The 20,254-nt window shown below is 51.8% G+C and overlaps 1 protein-coding gene across 7 annotated transcripts in view; it reads left to right on the top strand.

Moving 5' to 3' along the window:
* Nucleotides 1–15,001, top strand: part of TMEM268 (transmembrane protein 268) — a 30,913-nt gene extending 15,912 nt beyond the window's left edge. For all 7 annotated transcript variants that reach the window (XM_072727547.1, XM_072727550.1, XM_072727544.1 and 4 more), the window contains 4 exons: nucleotides 3,112–3,222; nucleotides 5,249–5,329; nucleotides 6,961–7,146; nucleotides 10,724–15,001. In XM_072727547.1, coding sequence (XP_072583648.1) covers nucleotides 3,112–3,222; nucleotides 5,249–5,329; nucleotides 6,961–7,146; nucleotides 10,724–10,903 — 558 coding nt within the window. In that variant the 3' untranslated portion in view covers nucleotides 10,904–15,001. The remainder of the gene's footprint in view (nucleotides 1–3,111; nucleotides 3,223–5,248; nucleotides 5,330–6,960; nucleotides 7,147–10,723) is intronic.
* The last annotated feature ends 5,253 nt before the right edge of the window (nucleotides 15,002–20,254 follow it).

Below are 20,254 nucleotides of genomic sequence, written 5' to 3'. Positions count from 1 at the left end.
CCACGTTGTCCATCTTCAGAGCCAGACATGGCGGGGCTAGTTCTCCCCACATCTTTGAGTCTTCTGGCTCCTTCTTGGCTTTTAAGGCCTCTTGTGATGACATTGAGCTGCTGGGGTTATCTGGGACCATCTCCCTTTCTTTTAAGGGTCAGCTAATTAGCAGCGTCCATTCTACCTCCAACCTTAATTCTCCTTTGCCATGGAATGTGGTGTAGTCACTGGTCCCGGGGAGCAGGACTTAGGCGCCTTGAGGCCGCACCTCTGCCTTCCACACCGCCGCTGCCTCCCCAGCCGCTGCCGAGGCTCCCCCAGCCCCCCGCACAGAGTTGGAACAGAGTCTGTTCTTGCCCGACTCAGGAGGAGAGGGATGCTGGGAAATGTGGTCAGGCTTTGGGGTATGAATTCTCTTTAGTTCCTGTGCTCACAGGGACAAATAGGAACTTTATGGCTTAATCATCCTGAAAAGATCTTTGTTGGGCTTTGCGGCGAGGCTGACGAAATAAGGCTGCCCTTGGGCTCTGTTGAAGCTTCCGTGGCTCTTGTGCTTGGCATATAAAAAATAATAATAATAATAAACTGGCTGCTCCTGCAGCCTTGAAGCCACTTCTCTTGGGGAGGGGAAAAAGCAGAGTGTCCGGCCTTAGCAGGAGCAAGGGACATCCCTGGGCCCCCTCAGGTGCTTCAAGGACGCAGATGTCGTTAATGCAGTTGAGAGCATGTCCGTGGGGGCCATCTGCCCTCTTCCCCCGCTGCCTGTTCAGCTGGTGTTCGTGCCACACAGGTGAATAAGACCCTGTGTCTTTACTCATAGGTGCTGCCGGGGGCCCCAGGTGTGCAGTGGTCCTGCTGTCGTCAGTGTTTGCTCATTCAGGGACCCTGAGTTTCCTTGTTCCTAAGCATTTATTATTTTTTTTTAAAGATTTTATTTATTTATTCATGAGAGACACAGAGAGAGAGAGAGAGAGAGAGGGGCAGAGAGAGAAGCAGGCTCTATGCAGGGAGCCCGACGTGGGACTTGATCCCAGGACCCCAGGATCACGCCCTGGGCCGAAGGCATCGCTAAACCACTGAGCCGCCCGGGCTGCCTGGTCCTAAGCATTTCACGAGCACCTACTGTGTGCTCTGTGTTCGGCACCTGCTGTCCGAGGCCACCAACCAGACAAGGAGGAAGAACTCTGGGGTTGGCTAGCTCTGCCGCCGGCGGTGGGTTACTAGTTAACCCCTTGGGGCGCCTGGCTGGCTCGTGACTTGTGATCTCATGGTCGTGAGTTCAAGCCCCACTGGGCCTAGAACTTACATTAAAAAAAAAAAAAGGTGTAGCTCCTTCATAAGATTATTGGGGGAATTGGATGACGTGATCCGTGCAGAGTACTTAGAACAGTACCTGGCGTAACGGAGACGCGCAGTAAGTAAGCGTTACCTGTCGGGATTATTGGCGCAGTTTGCGGGTGGGGCAGCCAAAGCTCAGGACGTTGAGCAGCCAGTCTGTGGCCACACAGGTGCCTCATCCCTCGGGACCTCGCAGCCCCCCTTCCTGACCACATTGTCCCTCTTCCTGTCCTGCCGTCTCACAGCATCCTTGGGAGCCTGAGCACTTTGCGGGCACTGCCTTGTTTTCCCCTTTCTCAGGGTTGGAAGGTTTGAGAAGGCACACGAGACCCGGCCTCGTGTCGCAGACAGAGGAAAAGCACGTTGCTGAAGCCTGAGGGAAGTCCCTAACACTATCTGTGGCCCACGAGGCGCAGCGGAAAGCGGTGTTGTCAGCTCCGTATCATCTCTGAGCTGATGCCAGGAGCTGACGGGCACTGCAGGTTCTTTCTTCTAGGTGCTCTATGGGCGTCGACTCATTTCATCCTTACGAGGAGGGGTTTTGCTCCGCTTCTGGAGGCGAGGGGACGGAGACGGAGAGGTGGGGGGGCATTTGCCCAAGGCTCCCAGGTGGTGGGAGGCAGAGCCAGGGTTTGAACTCCTGGTGGCGCAGGTTTCAGAAAAGGTGCACAGCCCTTCCCGAGGCTCCGGGCAAAACAAAATGGAATCACCCCCTGTTCTCTTGCTCGTGGCATCCCTGGAAAATTCAGTATATTTTACACCCATTAAAAACAAAACAAAACAAAACAAATAAACCACTTCAGGTTTCCATGTCAAACGGAGCCAGGGTTGGCTGCTCAGAACCGTAGGTAGACTTTTCACCTGTGTTCACACCCAGTGGGGAGCCTGGAGAGGTGGGGAGACTGCCCTTCCGAGGGTGGGACTGTCTCTCATGGGACGCGGCCTTCAGCAGAAGACATCCCGGGGCCTCGTCCTAAGTGCCACCAGTGCCCGTCCCATCCCTGTGACAACCATGGGGTCTTCTCACAGTCCTAAAGCCTCCCTGCAGGAGTCCTGCCCTCCCGGGGACCGTGATGGTCCTTGAAGGGGTTGTCATCTAGTTGCATCTCTAAATCCTGGTGGGGTCTCTTCCCCAAACCAGCCCTTTGGGTCCTGACACCCTTCCTCCTGCCCTTCCTTTCTCCTGCCCACCCCAGCCTGCATAGTTAGCATCTACTTCGCCAACCGGATCCATGGTGTCTGATTGGTTTGGGTAGGAAAAGAGGCAGATGGATTCCCAGAGTCCCCCTCCGCGGGCCTGGCGCTGCGCTCGGTGCTTTGGGAAGTAGGTGCTGTATTTACACCCTATGTGCTCGAACCCATCCCCCCCGCCCCTCCTGCAGATGTCTCTGTCAGCACACCGGGCTGCGTCCCAGGCGCTGGGTGAAGTGCTTCACACACACAGTCAAGCTCAAGCCCACCACGCTCCCGGGTGGCAGGGATGCTCTTGATCTTTATGCTGCAGCTGAAGAAAGCAGGACTCGGGAAAGGAGCGTAACTTGTCCAGGGCCACGCAGCTGGGAGGTAGCAGGGCTGGGCCTCAACCCAGGGCTTTCTGACACTATTGAATTTATTGTCTCCAAACCCTGCAGTCCCATTTTTCTAGGGGAGGCGATGGACATGTCTCGAAGGCCAGGATCGCCCTGTGGCGTCCAGCGGTGGGACAGTGCGTGGATGTTGTCAGGGCCCCCGAGTTCCCTGGTAGCCTGGGCGTCTGCCACGGGGCCGGCGTTTGTCTTGCAGGCCAACACCAACACGGACCTTAGGCTGGCGGCTGCCAACGGAGCCCTCCTGAGACACCGGGTGCTGCTGGGGGTGACGGACACGGTGGAAGGCTGCCAGAGCGTGATTCAGGTACTGTGTCTGGGGGTGCCCTCCGCTCAGGGGCCCGTGTGAGGACTGGGTTGATGGGGACAGGCGGCCCCAGGATCCCCGGGTCTGCATGGTGTCTTGGGGTCTGCTAATGAGGCAGGTGAGGGCAGCCCTTCCCTTTCTCTACCCCAGTGCTGCTTCCTTGGGGTGCCGACCCGCAGCCTAGGACCTGCCCAGGGCGGGGCTGGAAGGAAGCGTGGAGACCGTCTAAGCCACGCTCCTTAGTCAGCATTTGTTCAGCAAACAGAAGGGGCCTCCTCTGTGCCGGAGCCTTCGATGGGCAGTGAGGAAGCCCGGCCAGGTGGCCGGGGAGGCAGTCAGATCCTGAGGCCTCGTCCACCTGGCTCCGTTGTTTTCTTTGTTCCAAGCGCACTGGGGAGATCTTCAGTGACAAGTGTGAGGTCACACAGTGGATCTGGGACACAGCTGGGGCCCAGGTCTCCTATTCTGGCCTGGTGGGACTGCTGGATCTCAGAGCCACATCTGCGTTCTCACCGGGCCCCTCTCCTGGTTGGAGCCCAGGGGTGGGCGTGTGGGCGGGACCTGGGAAGAAGCTCCTTGTGCACAAGTTCATCCTACAGATATTTATGGGGAGCCTCGTATGTGCCAGGCCTGCCCTATTCTAGGTCCTGGGGCCGCCCCAGGGCACAGACCTACCTGGATCCCTGGGTTATGGGCTCCAGCACACCCGAGATGGTGTAGTGCACAAGGGGATCTTGCCTGAGACTGTGTGTGTGTGTGTGTGTGTGTGTGTGTGTGTGTGTGTGTTGAACTCCGTGACATCACAAGATTTCTGGCAGTTCAAGTGTGACATCATCCTTTTAGCCTCATTTGTTCTCAAATCCTTTTTATGGATTGGCATGTAAGGGTGACTCCGCAAGTGTTCGCTGAATGCACGGGTGACTAAGGAATAGGCACATCCTTTGAAATAATGGGGAGTATCTTTTAAAATAAATAACTAAAAAAGCAACTTCAGTTTCCAAATAGTATCCTAGGGTGAGCAGATACAGTATCTTGGATTTTCTATAACATCTGGGGTGGGGAAGGGGAAGGGTGGAGGTGTCTGGGTGAGTGACGGTGAAGCAACGAACTGAGAGGAGCCACGAACTGAGAACCGTCGCCCCAAGATGAGGGGCAGCTCGAAGCCAGTGACCTCATTTGCTCCACTTAGTAGATGTTTGGGAAATTTCATAATAAAAAGCCAAAAAAGAAATTCGTTATAAAAAGCTTCCCTTGGGGCTGAGACATTGAGAGAGACTAGTTGGCACAAGGGATGCAACCTTGGGCCTCCTGGGTCAGTCGCCGGGAGGACGGAGATCTGGGCCCAGAGGATGCGGTCGGTGGCTGGGGGCGCGAGGCGACGGCCACCAGTGTCGTACGTACAGAACTTCCGTTGTGATGTGTGTGGCCTGTGTGGACCTGGCCGGAGGTAACGAGTGAACGTGGGGCGTTTTGGCCTGGCCGTGTTGCCCCTGACCTTCTGGGGACCGTCAAGATTGAGGAGGAAGGGGAGGTAACGGTGAGGTGACTTTTTACCCCGTCCCTCCACCCCTGCCCCAAGTTGGATTTGCACCCGCCTGGCCTTGAGCGGCGGCGGTGAGCAACTGAAGGGGTTTCACCCATCTGCATGTAGGGGTCCCAGGCAGCAGGGCACCCCAGCCCCCGAGGATGAAGGTGGCAGCCCGGGATGGGTACGTGGTGTCCAGGATGGTGTGGCATCTCCCTGGGATGCTCAGTGCCTTGTAGGAAGCGAACCCCCTTCTGAACGGGGTTTGACGTTTTCCAGGTGTGCGCACAAAGCCACTTTGTACCGCAGGAGGCGTTGCTGCGTACGAGGACTCTGGGAGGGGGCTGAATGCATCGTCCCACCAGAGATCAGCGAAAATTAGCTCGTCCTCAGAAGGGCGGACCTCCGGGGACGAGGCCGGAGGTGGAAGATGGTGTCAGGGACGGAGGGTTCGAGGTCGGGCTGGCTTGGGGCCTCAGCCGGCGTGGCTTCTCTCCCCAGCTCTGGTTTGTCTACTTCGACCTGGACGACTGCGTGCAGTTTTTGTCTGACCACATTCAAGAGATGAAGACTAGCCAAGAGGTAAGATACCGTCAGCGAAAAAGCAAGCAAACAAAAATAAACCAGGGGCCAAATTGTACAGGCTGCATTTTCTTTTTTAAAGATTTTATTTATTCATGAGAGACACAGAGAGAGGCAGAGACACAGGCAGGGGGAGGAGCAGGCTTCCCACAGGGAGCCCGATGTGGGACTCGATCCCGGGTCTCCAGGATTGCACCCTGGGCTGAAGGCGGCACTAAACCGCTGAGCCACCCGGGCTGCCCAACAATTATACTTTTAATTGTTAAAGATAGGTCATTAGTTACATGAAAAAATAAGCAATATCATAGTTTTTTTTTTTTTTTTGAGATTTTATTTATTTATTTGTGAGAGACACACAGAGGCAGAGACACGGGCAGAGGGAGAAGCAGGCTCCATGCAGGGAGCCTCCTGGGAGACTCCATCTGCAGACCCTGGGGTCACGCCCTGGGCCGAAGGCTGATGCTCAACCACTGAGTCCCCCAGGCGTCCCCAGATGGCATTTTCTCAATGTTGGAAAAATAGCTAAGGAAAAGTTACTTGGAAGAAAGAAGATCTATGTGGAATCAGCGGTGGTTTTTGCCTAGGAAATTATTACTTCTTCACTAGATTTCAGTTAGGCTCCTTTTCAACTAACTGCATTTTCCACATTTCTGAGAGTGCTCACGTATTTATGGATAACACGACCATTATATTGACGATTAATGGTAATAATACTAGTAAAGATTCTGGGGATCCCTGGGTGGCGCAGCGGTTTGGCGCCTGCCTTTGGCCCAGGGCGTGATCCTGGAGACCCGGGATCGAATCCCACATCGGGCTCCCGGTGCATGGAGCCTGCTTCTTCCTCCGCCTGTGTCTCTGCCTCTCTCGCTCTCTCTCTCTCTGTGACTATCATAAATAAAAAAAATAAAAAAAAATTTAAAAAAAAATTAATAATACATTTATCATGGAGAGATCTCAAAGACTCAGTATTAAAAACTGAACAATTCTTTAGGACTCTCATTTCTCACTTGTTTCCAGTAAAAAAAAAAAAAAAAAGATTCTGGCAGAGGAACGTACCAGGTATTTAGACGACTCTCTTGTCCAGAAGGCCTTCCTGCCATTTATGATCAGCCTGCTCTTACTCCATCCCCCACACAGGGAAACAGCCTCTGAGGAGTCCCCATGCCACCCGAATTGTGGCCACGGGGCCCGCAGGTGATGCTGGGTTTGCAGTGCAGCCTCCTGTCTCGGAGCCCTGGGCTCCTTCCCTGGGATCAGCCTTCCCCTGGGCCCTGTGAGTGCTGTAGGGTGGGTCTTGAAGTCAAGATCGCAGTTTGTCCCTGTCCCAGCCCATTCATTCCCATGTGGCTTTGGGCAAGGCCTCTGAGCTGTACGTGCTCATCTGCACCATGTAGATAAAAGATACCCGTGACCTGGGCTGCCCCGAAGGGCAAATGAGAACATGGAAGGAAGGTGCTTTAGAAGCTATCAGAGGCTGTGGGGGACCTTGTAGGCAATGACCTGACCCCTCGAATGTGGCTCTTCCCGACTCTCCTGAGGCCGGCATCCCAGTCCAGGAAGTGGCTCGGCCTCCGACATCCCCCCCAACCTGAAGGGACACCATCCACGTCCCCTCTCTCTTTCTTTTGCAGTCCTTGCTGAGAAGCAGATTGAGCCAGCTGTGTGTTGTCATGGAAACCGGGGTGAGCCCCGAGACAGCCGAGGGGCCAGAGGACCTGTTGGAGGATGCTCCCCTCCTTCCCGGCGGCCCTCAGCCCGAGGAGAGGCCATTCATGCAGACTGAGCTTCGCCAGCTTATCCCCGAGGCTGAGCCGGGGGTAAGGGGCAGCTGGGCTGGTCGGGGGCCCCCTTCTCTCCCTGGGGTGTTTGTGGAGTCCGGACGGGGCCTCAGGTTGTAAATCCCAGGGAACGTGACTTCACTGATTGGTAGAGGCCATACACAGCTTCTAGCCTGCTAGTTTTCATTATATATTTATTTTTTTTCCCTTGCAGCACTTTAAAAAGCAGTTTATAGGAATCATGTTCTACTTCCTGGGTTTTTCCCCTCCCCATTTAAAAAAATATTTTGGATATTCTTCTTGGTCCTTCCATGGGATATGTAGTTGCATGTTGATGGGTCATAGCCTGCCTACCCGTGAATGTGTTGGTGAACATTTGCGTCATTCTAAAAATCTCTTTCTCAGTCTGTCCTCTGTCCATCCATCTACTTAAATTGCAGTCGGATAGATAAGTGTTGTGTGCATTTCTGTTGGATTCCAGTGTCCCCAGCCAGCCCCAGAGCCCCGTCACAGAGAGCCCCTGCTCTCTGTTGGGTAGGACCAAGTGCTGGTAGACCAGATACCCGTAGCATGGTGTTTTATTTCTTCAGTCTGTGTCCTCCATGAGGACAGACTGACTGGGAGACACAGACCAAGGCGTGACCTCAGGCGTTCTGTGATGCAGGGGAGCACCTGCATTTTCTTTTCAGCCAACAGATTTGAGGATTAAAGGCCCAAACCAGCCCAGACTTTCCCTTTTGCCTTGGTGGGGAGGGAGGGGGTCCGGCAGGCAAATGGGACTCATCAAAAGAGAGAATGATAAATATAGTAATCTCTTCACTTGAATCCCACCGAGCGTTTTAATTTTTATTTATTTTAAAGATTTTATTTGTTTATTTGAGAGGCAGAGAGGGAAAGAGTGAGAGAGAGAGAGCACGGGGAGCTGGGAGGAGCCGAGGGAGAGGGAGAAACAGACTCCCGGCTGAGCAGGAGGCCCAGCACAGGGCTCGATCCCAGGACCCCAGGGTCATGACCCGAGCCAAAGGCAGATGCTTAACTGACTGAGCCACCCGGGCGCCCCCGCTAACTTTTTTTTTTTTTTTTTTAAAGAGCAGAAAAGATTGATAAGATCGTGTACTTTATTGTGGCATGCCCGGGTTTATGTGACATAGCCTGTTAAATCTGATGGGTTTTTTAAATCATTTTTTTCAAATTCATTCAAACCGATGGCGATATAATATCCTGTCATGAATATCAAGTGTGCGTGCGCATGTTTTTAAAGCTGCTGCCCTTTATAACTTCGCTGGGGAAAATGCAATCAGTGCCGGAGTCTCAGCATGGGCCACACACCGTCATATTTCAAGAGGAAACCAGCACCTGTGAAAGACAGAGAAATAGTTATAATCCCCTCTTACCTTGTAACCGATTTCTTTTGCATAAAGTCCGTGGGCATACCCTCCTGGGTAGGGACGGTTTTTCCTTCTTCATTGGGTTGGGTGAAATAAGAAGTCAGCTGACCTGCCCAAGGTCACAGAGCAAAGGGAGAATGTGGCAAAGCCACGGGCAGAAGGCAGCCCTGCGGGTTCTAAGTACACTTTTCTCGCCTCGGCTCTTTGCTTCTTATGCTCTTGATTTTATTTATTTATTTACTTACTTATTTATTATTTTTTAAAGATTTTCTTTATTCATGAGAGAGACACAGAGAGAGAGAGAGAGAGAGAAAGAGAGAGAGGCAGAGACACAGGCAGAGGGAGAAGCAGGCTTCACGCAGGGAGCCCGATGTGGGACTTGATCCTGGGTTTCCAGGGTCATGCCCTGGGCTGAAGGCAGGCGCCAAACCGCTGAGCCACCCGGGCTGCCCACGCTCTTGATTTTAGAGTAGATTGGCCGGGAGGCCAATGTGAGTTAGGGAATAGAAGATTACCTGAGGTTTTCAGTGTGTTTCTAGCACGAAGGATGACTCAGCGGAGGCGCCAGTCCTACAGAGCGAGGTGGTTTGTGCTTCCTAGAGTAATGATAATAATAATGATATTAGTGACACTGAGCACAAGGTGGGGAGGCTCTCTGTTGATTAGGTGCTGTGATTTTTCTCTGTTTTACTGTTGAAGAAAAGGGCAGGGTGAAGTAACTTGTCAGGGTCTGCCATAGGGTGCCAGGTGGAAATTCCTAGTCAGCCCCTTCGATTTGGAAGCCTGTTTTTTTTTATTTTTTATTTTTAATAATTTATTTATTCATGAGAGACACACAGAGAGAGGCAGAGACACAGGCAGAGGGAGAAGCAGGCTCCCTGCGGGGACCCTGATGCAGGACTCGATCCCAGGACCTCGGGGTCATGCCCTGAGCCGAAGGCAGGTGCTCAACCACTGAGCCACCCAGGCGTCCCTGCAAGCCTGGTCTTAATCAGTAACCCCCCTGACGTGAACAGCCTGATGTGACCCACACCTTATTTTTATTACATTCACACTGGACACAAGGGATTGTGAAAAACAGTCAGTGCCACGCCAACGGGGCTGAAGCATCTCTGGAATCCCAACCGCCAGTCTAACGAATGGACAAATGTGTTGATAAGAGCGTGCATTAAATCTAATTTTTTAAATTTTTTTTTTTTAATTCTTTTTACTGTTTAAAATTTTTTTTTCACTACACTAAAATACATATAATAGAAAATTTGCCACCGTAACCATTTCCAAAGGTATGACTCAGGGGCCTTCAGTACGCTCGCCTTGTGCGACCATCAGCAGCAGACATCTCCAGAACCTTCTCATCTTCCCAAACTGAAACTCCATACTCACGAAGCAGGAACTTCCTCTTGTCCTCTTCCCCAGCCCCTGGAAATCACGTTCTACTTTCAGTCTCTGTGAATTTACTTCTCTATCTGCTTCAGATAAGGAGACTCGTATATACAGTATTTGTCTTTTTTGTGCTAAATCTGCTTTTTTAGAAGCAAACTCTTAATATGGTAGGAGTAGTTGTCTAAAGAAATCCAGCAGGTGCCAGCATGGGGATGATCCCTCAGCCCATCCCCCCCCCTTTTTTAAGACTTCATTTACTTATACATGAAAGACAGAGAGAGAGAGAGAGAGAGAGAGAGAGGCAGAGACACAGGCAGAGGGAGAAGCAGGCTCCACGCAGGGAGCCCTACCTGGGACTTGATCCTGGGACCATAGGATCATGCCCTGGGCTGAAGGTAGTGCTAAACCGCTGAGCCACCCAGGCTGCCCGACGACCCCTGTTTACTAATGATTTTTATTCAAGTGTATTATGTTGACCTCATGCACTTTATAGCCTTGTGGTCATTTGACTCTGGAAATAGTGCGCGTATGTGTGTGATCGGTTGGTATAGATCAGTGGTAACTTCTCTAGCTTTGAGGCCCCATAGCTTTTTTGTGGTTATTCTTGTTGCCCACGAGCGGTTAGGTCTCCCACCTTGGAGGTGGGGAAGCTGAGGCTGCCCATGGGATGAGTGGCAGAGCTGGGGGCCAGTCCAGGCGTCTCCCAAGAGCCCCAGGGGAGGACCTGGCAGGGTTCTTCCCAGTGAGCATCACTGCTGGTCCAGGGGTGTGAGGACCACTTGGCTTTCCCCTCGTGCATTAGATGCTTCTCTGTGGCCCTCACTCCGCTCCCCTGCCTCTTCCAGGAAATGGCCCAGCAGCTCCTGGCGGTATTTGGAGGCTATTACATCCGGCTCCTGGTGACCTCGCAGCTCCCCCAGGCCGTGGGGACACGACACACAGACTCTGCAAGGATTCCCTGCCCTTGTCAGCTCATAGAAGCCCATATCCTGGGTACCGGGTGCTGCCCATTCCTGGCCAGGTGACCTAGGGAGGACCCAGCATCTTGCAAGCCTGAAGGTGAGACATCGGGAAGACTGGGAGCCCCAGGTGGCTGAAGGTGAGCCCCAGGTGAGGAGAGAGGCATCTGGGAGTTCTCTGAAGAGCGTCGGTCACGTCAGCGGGGGTATCGTGCTCACTCTAGGACTCTGCACAGAAATGCCTGTGGACATCTCATGCTGACCCCTGACCCCAGAAGCTGCTGGTTGCCAGGCTGGTCCCGCTCCAAACTACTCTCTGTGCTGCTTAGAACCGGGAGCACCGATGGAAGGCCACCCTCCCATGCCTTCCATTGTGTGCGGAGCCCAGGAAATGTGAAGAGGACCCAACCACGTGTCCAAAGCTCGGTCTCAGATGCTGCTCCCGTCCTCAGCTACTTCGTGTTGGATGGGGAAACTGAGCCTTGGAGAGGACTCTGTTCTTTGTACCTTGTCTTGGGCCTCTAGAATTCCTAATATGGAGGACAGAAGCAAATTCTCAGAACCTTCTTCACTTTTAAGTTTCTCCTGCCCTATATTATATGAAAAACTATGGCCCCGTGTTGCTTGCTAGCTCACAGGCTTCCAGGGGACAGGAGAACGAGACCAGCAGCACGTAGCTGATAATGGGTGGGACTATTTGGAAAAGACCGGTTCTGGCAGATTTGAGGCTGTATTTTGTGCAGAGGCATGCATGCTTGTGGTTGTGGTTGTGGTTTTACACTTCAGGCCTGGAGCCACGGTCCTGTGTTCTGACACTACTACCGTCCCGGAGTGGAGCATCATCTGTCACTCGTGGTGTTCCTCGAAGAGCTTGGGGGCTTCCAGGTCTTCTGCTCCTGAGCTAGTTTGAAGCCCAATTATTCCAAAGGCCCAAATCCTAAAGCCCTGGCCGGGCATATAAAGTCTCCCCCATCTCCAGGACCCAGCCCCCATTCTGTAAGTTTGGCTTCATCTCCCACAAAACTTCTCGATACGTTGAAACACTTCCCTGGACTAACATACTCGTTCCGTTGCATCTGTCAAACTCCTGTGCACGCTTCAAAGCCCAGCTTTATGTCCCCTTCCTTCAAGAAGCCTTTCGACATAGACCATGCCCTGCTTCTCTGCCTCCTTTAAATTCTTAACGTAGCTGCTACATCTGTGGAGGTTTTTATATTACTAATTCTGTTTTTCTGGGCACATGTGTGTTTTTCGAGCTAGACTAAAGCTCCTCAAGGACAAAGATCGCACCTTATAATTTTTGTGCATGGGCCTGGACCTGCTAGGGGGAAAAAAAATCTAGTGGGTTGAGTGCTTTGTCATCTCCGTAGTAACTTTTGCAGATTGTGCTGTGTTCTCCGTTGAATGATGAGGTTAGCACAGACCTGGGCTCTGGTCCCGCCTGACATTTCTAGCTGTGCAACTTGGACCAGTTCTCAGTTAACTCATCTTTATATATATGGGTATAGAGTGGCCAGGATGGATGATTCTTAATTGCCCTTCCATAGCCAAAGTTCTGGCTTTTTCTGCTCCAGGCTAGCCCTTGGCCTATCTGTTATGTTTTTATCTATATGTAGAAGGGTCCTCTAGCCTCGCATGACCGGGATGTCCCAGCCCTGATGGGCCTTTGGATAGAACAGGGGCCTTGCGAGCAGGAGACCTGGATTCTCATCCCAGATACTCCACTTCCTAGAAGCATGAGCGTGGCTACGTCACTTACCCTGTCCGAGCTCCAGTTGACTCCTTTCTAAAACAAACAGATCTGGTGAACATGACAGGTAATCATGCGGGTGACTTGCTCGTGAGAGACCAGTCTGTTCATTTGCTTTCTCTGGGCCAGAGAAGAGAAATCATGTACGTAGACCCACCCTTGGAAATGGCCATTTTAGACCTTTTTCTTTAGCCATTTCTCTGCGGGCAGCTGTGCTTAGGTAAGAGTAGTTCCTGGAGGCAGTCGCTGTCTTCTCACCTGCCACAGAGGAGATGCGCCCTGTGAGTGGGACCTGTAGAAGCCCGTATTTGTCACCCAGCCATAAAACCCTGGTAAGTCTCAAACAGAATAAACATGTGTATGTTAAATGACAAAACAGCCGTTTTTCCATTTTAAGGCTTGCTTACAGACCCTCCTCCAGGTGTTCCTTCTAGCCTTTTCCTCTCTGGAGTTTCCAGTGGTCTCACCTGGTGGGCGGAGCAGCGTTCAGGTGTGCCCCCAGGGACTTCCTTTGCGTCTGCCCTATGGTTTCCTCATTTCAAAAATTCCGTGATCTCTGCCTTGCCCCATTCCCAGGGTTGTGTGAGGATCAGATTCCATTCATGGACCCGCACTCTGCTCGAAGGCTCTGTGTCGAGGACAGGCGTGGAGGCCTGGCAGGTGATGCAGTGTCTTGAAGTGGGCACCGAGGGAGTAGCTCAGAGCTCAGGTTCTAGACGTACTCAGATCCAGGTCGTGGTGCGGGGAGTGGTCCTTCCCATCCTTGGGTGGCACTCCTCAGTGTGGAATGAGGGCAAGAGTACCTCCTTGGCAGGTGTTGTGAAGATGAAGGGTAAAGCCCTTGCAACGTTGAGTTGCAGGCTTGAGTAAGAACGCAGTAAATTGTTGCTATATATATATTTTTTAGTCTCTCACTCTTCTTCTATTCTGCAGGTGCCCATGATATATATTTATTGATGTATTAGGTCATTGACAGTTAATATTTATTCAGTCTGCATCAGACCTCAGTTACTCCAGCACCATGGGGTGTGTTTATGTGAATAAAGGTCCTGGTCCAAGTCTCTTTGAAATTCAGGACCCGGAGATGGTGAGCAGGGAGGTCAAGAGCAAGCTGGTGACCCTGGGCCAGAGGCTCACCCTCTCTCCTCCTCCTATACCTCTATTTCCTCACCTATAAGGGAGGGTGTGAGAATAGGGGCATTAACTGAGGTGTTGTGCATGGGAAGTACAAGGTCTGGTCCATAGTATGGTGTAAAGGCCAGCTCCGTCAGTGACTGCGTTTCTTGGCTGCTGTTGCATGCTGTTTGCTACCCGTGTCTGCAGTGCAGGCTTATTATTTTTTTAAAGATTTTATTTATTCATTCATGAGGGACATGGAGAGAGGCAGAGACACAGGCAGAGGGAGAAGCAGGCTCCCTGCGGGAAGCCTGATGCGGGACTTGATCCCGGGACCCCAGGATCAGGCCCTGAGCCGAAGGCAGACGCTCAACCACTGAGCCACCCAGGTGCCCCATGTCAGTGCAGGCTTACACCTGCCTGGTTCAGATCCCCATCTTCACCGATTTTGGTTTGTTTGTTTTTTCTATCAGTGACCAGGGGAGGAAAATCTCCCAGTATGGTTGTAGATTTTCTGTTTTTGCCTTTTACTTTTGACACATTTTTTTTTATTACATAGTTCTTAAAAAGTTGAGATATAATTCACAGAGCAGAAAACTCACTGTTTTAAAGACTTATTTATTCCAGAGAGAGAGCGTGTGCGAGACTGAGTGCACACGTGCGAGTGAGGGGAGGGACAGAGGGAAAGAATCTCAGGCAGGCTCCATGCTGAGTGCAGAGCTAGACTTGGGGCTCGATCTCAGGACCCTTGAGATCGTGACCTGACCCGAAACCAAGGGTTAACCACACCTAACTGAGCCACCCAGGTGCCCCCAAAAACTCAGTTTCAAAGTATATAGTTCAGTGGCTTTAGTATATTCGCAGGATTGCACGACTGTCACACTATTTAATTTCTAGAATATTTCCATCACCTTCCCTGCCCCTCTCCCCTCAAACCCCATATCTATTAGCAGCCACCCTCCATCCCCGCCCCGTTCCCCAGCCCTGACGGCCACTGATGTGCTTTCTATCTCTGGATTTTCCCGTTCTGGACATTTCGTATACATGGAATCATACAGTAGGTGTCCTCTTGTGTCTGCCTTTTCTAACACCAACATAGTATCTTCAAGATTCATCCGCGTTGTAGCGTGTGTCATTATCCTTCATGATTGATTATTAATTCCTTATTATTCCTGAATAATATGACATTACATGGACATATCCTATTGTGCTTATCCTCCTTCAGCTGGGTGGTTTGTACTTTCTTGCTCCTGTGAATAATGCTGCTGTGAACAATCGCAGGTAAATTGTTGTGTGAATGTGTCTCTTAGTTCACTTCCCACAAGCGTTGCCTGTTGTCGCCCGCAGGCAAACTTCGAATGGTTAAAACTTCCCGATGGGTTGGCCCTTTGGTATCTGTGAAGTGTCCCTTCTTACTCTATCCGACGAGTGCCTTAAGACCGACTTTGTCTCTGGCTTAGGGATTCCACAGTTTACCTTGGTTCACCTTTTTACTTTCAGTTTATCTGAGTTTTTCTATTTAAGGCGCCCCTCCTGTGGACTAGGGGAATTAGAAAGAATCAATTCTCTGCTTTTTATTTTATTTATTTATTTTTAAAAGATTTTATTTATTCATGAGAGACACATAGAGAGAGGCAGAGACACAGGAGGAGGGAGAAGCAGGCTCCGTGCGGGGAGCCCGACGTGGGACTCGATCTCAGGACCCCGGGATCGTGACCTGAGCTGAAGGCACGTGCTTAACCTGCTGATCCACCCAGGCGCCCTCAATTCTCTATCTTAAACCACAACAGACGTGATTATCCGTGCTTTATATAGCCAGCATTCATTTAAATTTATCCCCACGTTTACTTTTTATTACTCTTCGTCTCTTCCTGCGTTTCTCCACGTTTATCCATGACTGTTCTCTTTTTCCTGGAACTACCTTTGGAATTTGTCCGTAGGATAGGATAGTATTCAGTACACTGAGAACTATTTTTGGCCTTTTCTTTCTGATACAGGTCCTCTGGTGACAGATTTGAGGGTTTGAGCGTCAGAAAGCCTGTTTTGTCTTGAATTTTGAAAGATCTTTTTGGTATGTCAGGAATTCTAGGGCACTACAGCTGTTTTCCTTAAAACTTTGGAAGATGTCAAAACACAAACAAAAGACCCACGCCACCACCTTTGGAAGATGTCTTTGGCTTTCACTGCTTGTGTTTGCCAAGTCAGCTGTCCGTCCCTTTGCTGCTCCGGTTGGCTCTGGGCTGTGGGCTTCACAGGTGAAGCAAACCAGGTGTGCTTTGCGCATCCAGCGGTAGCTGCCTTCATGCTTCTCCTGCGTGGGCGTCCGGGGCGCATCTGGAATCCGTGGCGCAGCTTCTTTCATCATAGCTTCTGCCCTCTTGTCCCTCATCTCCCTCTGAGGCTCTCATGGCCTTTTTTCTGCATCTCGACGGCTCTTTGCGCTTCACACTCTTGGTTCTTCGCGATCCAGTCTGAACGTTTTCTACTGGTCGCGTTCTCCTCCATTCCTCTTGCCTTCCTTTGTGTTCAGTCATTGTTAATCCTTTTGACTGTGTTCAGCTCACCTAGGATCCAGTCCTCTAACATTTTTAATCGACTTTTTAATACAGGTTACAGTTTTTGGATGAAATGACCCATCTCGTCACCTGTTTTCTCCAATATTTTAAAGTGCGTGTTTGCAGATTGCAGTTTCTGGCTCTTCTGTTTAGATGTGTTTCTTTTGATTCTTTGGTCAGTTGCTCTTTCTTCCTTATTTTATTTATTTTAAAAATATTTATTTATTCACGAGAGACACAGAGTGGGGCAGAGACACAGGCAGAGGGAGAAGCAGGCTCCTGCAGGGGGCCCGATGCGTGACTCGATCCCAGGACCCTGAGACCATGACCTGAGCTGAAGGCAGACGCTTAACCAACTGAGCCCCCCAGGCACTCTGGTCGGTTGGTCTTTCTCACCTTCTGGTATTCTTGGTATTTTTTGATTGAGTGCTAGACTCCAAGCCTGGATATTCCTGCAGAGCGGATTTACTTTTGTTTCTGAGAAAAATAGGTTGGGATAGATTGGACTCTCGGTTACAGTCCTTGTGAGGCCCAGTCGATTTCTCGATAGCCCTGACTTCCCCTTCCAGGATTTTAAATGAAAACCTGTTTTAAAAAAAACCAAAACAAAACCAAAAACCAAACACTTTTTAAAACCAAGACTCTTCCTCCAGGGCGAATTCCTCTTTCAGAGTGAGCTTTCCGCTTCCAATTTTTGCTACCCCGAGCTCTGAGTCTGCTGAAAGTCCCTCCCCAGTTTTTCAGCCTCGTAGACCCTGCGTAGGAATGGCAGGTGCCTCGGCGAGGCCAGGAGACCTCAGTGTGCATTTCATCTCTGCACTTCCTTTCTCTCCAGGATGTTGGTTCAAGTACAGCACTGGGAGCTCTCTGATGCATTCAAGCAGATTTAAGAAAAAAAAAAAAAAGGAAAGAAAGAAAACAAAAAACCCTCAAACTACAGCTTTTTAAAACTGCCCTCAGCAGGAGGATTGGCCTGACACAAACCAGTCTGCCAGAGTCAGAGGTCAAGTCCAGCTGTGGCTTGTTATTATTTTTATTGTTATTAGTTGAAAATCCTTCAAAGGAAGGTCTCACCCTGAGGCCACGAACCCCTCTGGCAAGTTCCTAAAATGTGAGCCTCTTCTCCTCCCTCTGCAGAGAGGCCTCTACACGATCAAAGCAGGAAGCGGCATTTAGGAGCGTCTTTTACCTGCCAAGCACCCACTGGAAATGGTTCCAGCACAGAAGGAACATGGGGCCTCGGCATGGGAGGTGGGGATCGACGGGTAGGAGGAGAAGAACCCGGGTCAAGGATGGGCCCGGGGCATGGGCCCAGGGCATGCAGATAGGCCCCAGGGGAGTGTACTTTCTCTTCACCTGGCTGATGCTCCTGGGGAAGAGGTGCAGCCGAGTGAACTGACAATGCACACCCAGGTCGCAAGCCCTCTTGCTTCCCTCCAGCCATTGTGCTTTTACCCCTTCCTGCTGCATATTTCCAACCCCTTCTGGGCACGGCCACCTAGACAGCCCTTAGGCACCTGCGGCTTGACGTAGCCCAACACATGATCCTCTGTGTATTGTCAGCTTGGCTTCAATCTCACCTCCCTTCTCAGTTCTCTTGAGTGGCAGGAGAAGTCGAGAAGATTCCCAGACTCTTCTCTGTATGCTTCTAGGTTAGGCACAGGCCAGCTTTGCCTGAGAAATCTCTAAATGGGGGCTGCGGTCCTAGTTCAGGCCGTCTTTCTGGCTGGCTTCCCCGGCAGCCTCTCTCCCGGGGTGTTTGTGTCTGTCGGGGCCCAATCTGAAGGCAAAAACCACATGCTACTTTGAATACGGGAAGTTGAACATGAGCGATTACGCGTAACAGGGCCGTTGAATAATAGATTGGTCAAGAAGAAGAGATTCCAAAGAATATAGACGAGCACATGTAAGGAGCAGCCTCTACCCCTGGGGTGGAGACAGAGGCCCTCCATACCCCATCCCCAGCTGAAGTCTGGCCCTTGCTGGGAAGGACATCGCTGCGGCTTACCGGATGCAGAGAAGTCTCCGAGATGCTGTGTTGATAGGATGTTCTAGAAATCTGCCCTTTGAGGTGCCAGGGAAAGCTGTCACAGAGAGATGGAGGTACTTCCCAGTTTGTTGGTGGGCACTGGGAGACGCGGTTGGCTGCCAAGTCCTGCTTACGACCATGCAGGATGTGGGTGCTGGAAAGTCGTCTACACTGCAGGAGCCTGGATGTTGGAGAAGCTTCTGCACAGCAGCAGCTGAGTACTGAGGAAGCCATGTGCACCCCCAAAGCCAGATAATTGGAGGAACTGCGTGGACTGCAGGAGCCTGCTAGGATGAGGGCCCCAGCGCCAGGAGGGAAAGCCCCCCATCCCCCAGTGTCTCCAGCCCCTCCTGCTGACAGAGCGTAACGCTGGACCAGTTGCCAAAGGAAAAGGATAGAAAGGGCCCAGCTCCACGTTCCAAGAGCAGGCGACGAATGGCCCGTTTGGGAGCCAAGAGCAACAACCGCACGTCACTCCGCCGTCATCGTGCAGCGTAACCGGCTGGCTGAGAGGCTCAGCTCTGGGGTCCGGCTTCCCGGGTTCAAGTCTCGGCCCTGCCACTACTGTTGGTGTAACCTTCAGAGGCTTAAATGAGCTCCCTGTGGCCCGGTTTCCTGCTCTGTGAAGCCAGGGTAGTGATCGCACTAACCTCGTTGGGTTCTTATGCCAAGTGGGTAGGTACCCAGAAAGCAGCCTCGCAGACGAGCGCCACGACGGAATTTACGCAGTCCCCTCTAAGCTGCGCATCCTTCAACCCGCAGCCTGGACGGGCTTGCCACGTAGGTAGGAGCCTCAGGCGACAGCCCTGTGGCCTAAGACATCATTTTCCTTTCTCTTCCTTTCTTTTCTGTGGCCGGGGCCCGGCACAGGGAGCGCTAGTCGGAGAGGTTGTCTTCTTAACAACTCCCCGTGTTCAGATCGCAAAAATCAAAAACTGGCTATGTCATGTTGCCTGAAACTCCCCTGTGGCTCCCCCCGCCCCCCATCAGGTGACAGAAGGATGTCCGGTCCCACATCCCTCCCAGGAGATGGCGCTTGTACCCATCCTCTGCCCCGCTCACCTCCCACCACACCACAGCTCAAGTTTCCACGTTCGTCGTCCCCGAACATTGAAATTCAGTTCATCCACCCTCACGCCCCTACCGCGTTTGTGCCTCTGCTTTGCAGCTTCATTCGTGTTGTCCCCCCTTCTGGAATACTGTCCCCCCTCCTGTTTGCTTGGTGAATTCCCTTTCAACGCTCAGAACACTCAAGCACCCATCTCTTCCAGGAAGCCTTCCCCAAACCCCCAGGTGGGTCGCAGGGTGCTTCCCGTTCCTTCGCTCCCCCAAATGGTCCTCTTGTGTTGAGCTCATAGGCTTCTGGGCCTGGTTCACTGGCTAAAGTGGAAGCCATGTGGGGTCTCCTGCATATTACTCACATTTGCATGCTCTGCGTTTTAGCAACCCCCCTCCCCGCCCCGTACCTCTGGGGCGTGCTTCATCGCTCTAGGGCTGCCGATCGCAGAGTTGTGCACAACCTGCTCCCCCGTTCTATGGCCCTGAGCACCAAATGGAGTCGCCCCACGGATGAGAATGGGATGAGAATGGTGCCCTCAGGCTCTAGACATTGGTTACAGCACCCACTTAGAGCCACCTGCCACACTGGCCAGCGTCTCCTGAGCACTCCCTCGGCGGGCTGGTGAGGAGGGATTGAGGAGGTTTGGAATCATCAGACCACATTTCTTTATAAGAGATGCCAGGTTCCAGTTGTGCCCCATTCAAAGGAACCTCAGAAGCAGGGCTGGGGGGAGAGGAAGGGAAAAGAGGAAGGACACAGCCCTGTGATGCAACCAAGGGCTTTAATTAGAGCCCGCTCCTCCCGCAGTGGCTGGGGTGACTCTTGCTGGTGGCACAGGGGTGGCTCAGATGTCTTCTCCTCCAGGGGAGTTTCTGAATTCATCTTCATAGCTCCTGCTCACCGCCCT

This window comes from Vulpes vulpes, chromosome 12, assembly GCF_048418805.1.
Source record: "Vulpes vulpes isolate BD-2025 chromosome 12, VulVul3, whole genome shotgun sequence".
In the NCBI taxonomy this organism is placed as follows: Eukaryota; Metazoa; Chordata; class Mammalia; order Carnivora; family Canidae; genus Vulpes; species Vulpes vulpes.
This window is presented reverse-complemented; position numbering and strand designations above follow the sequence as displayed.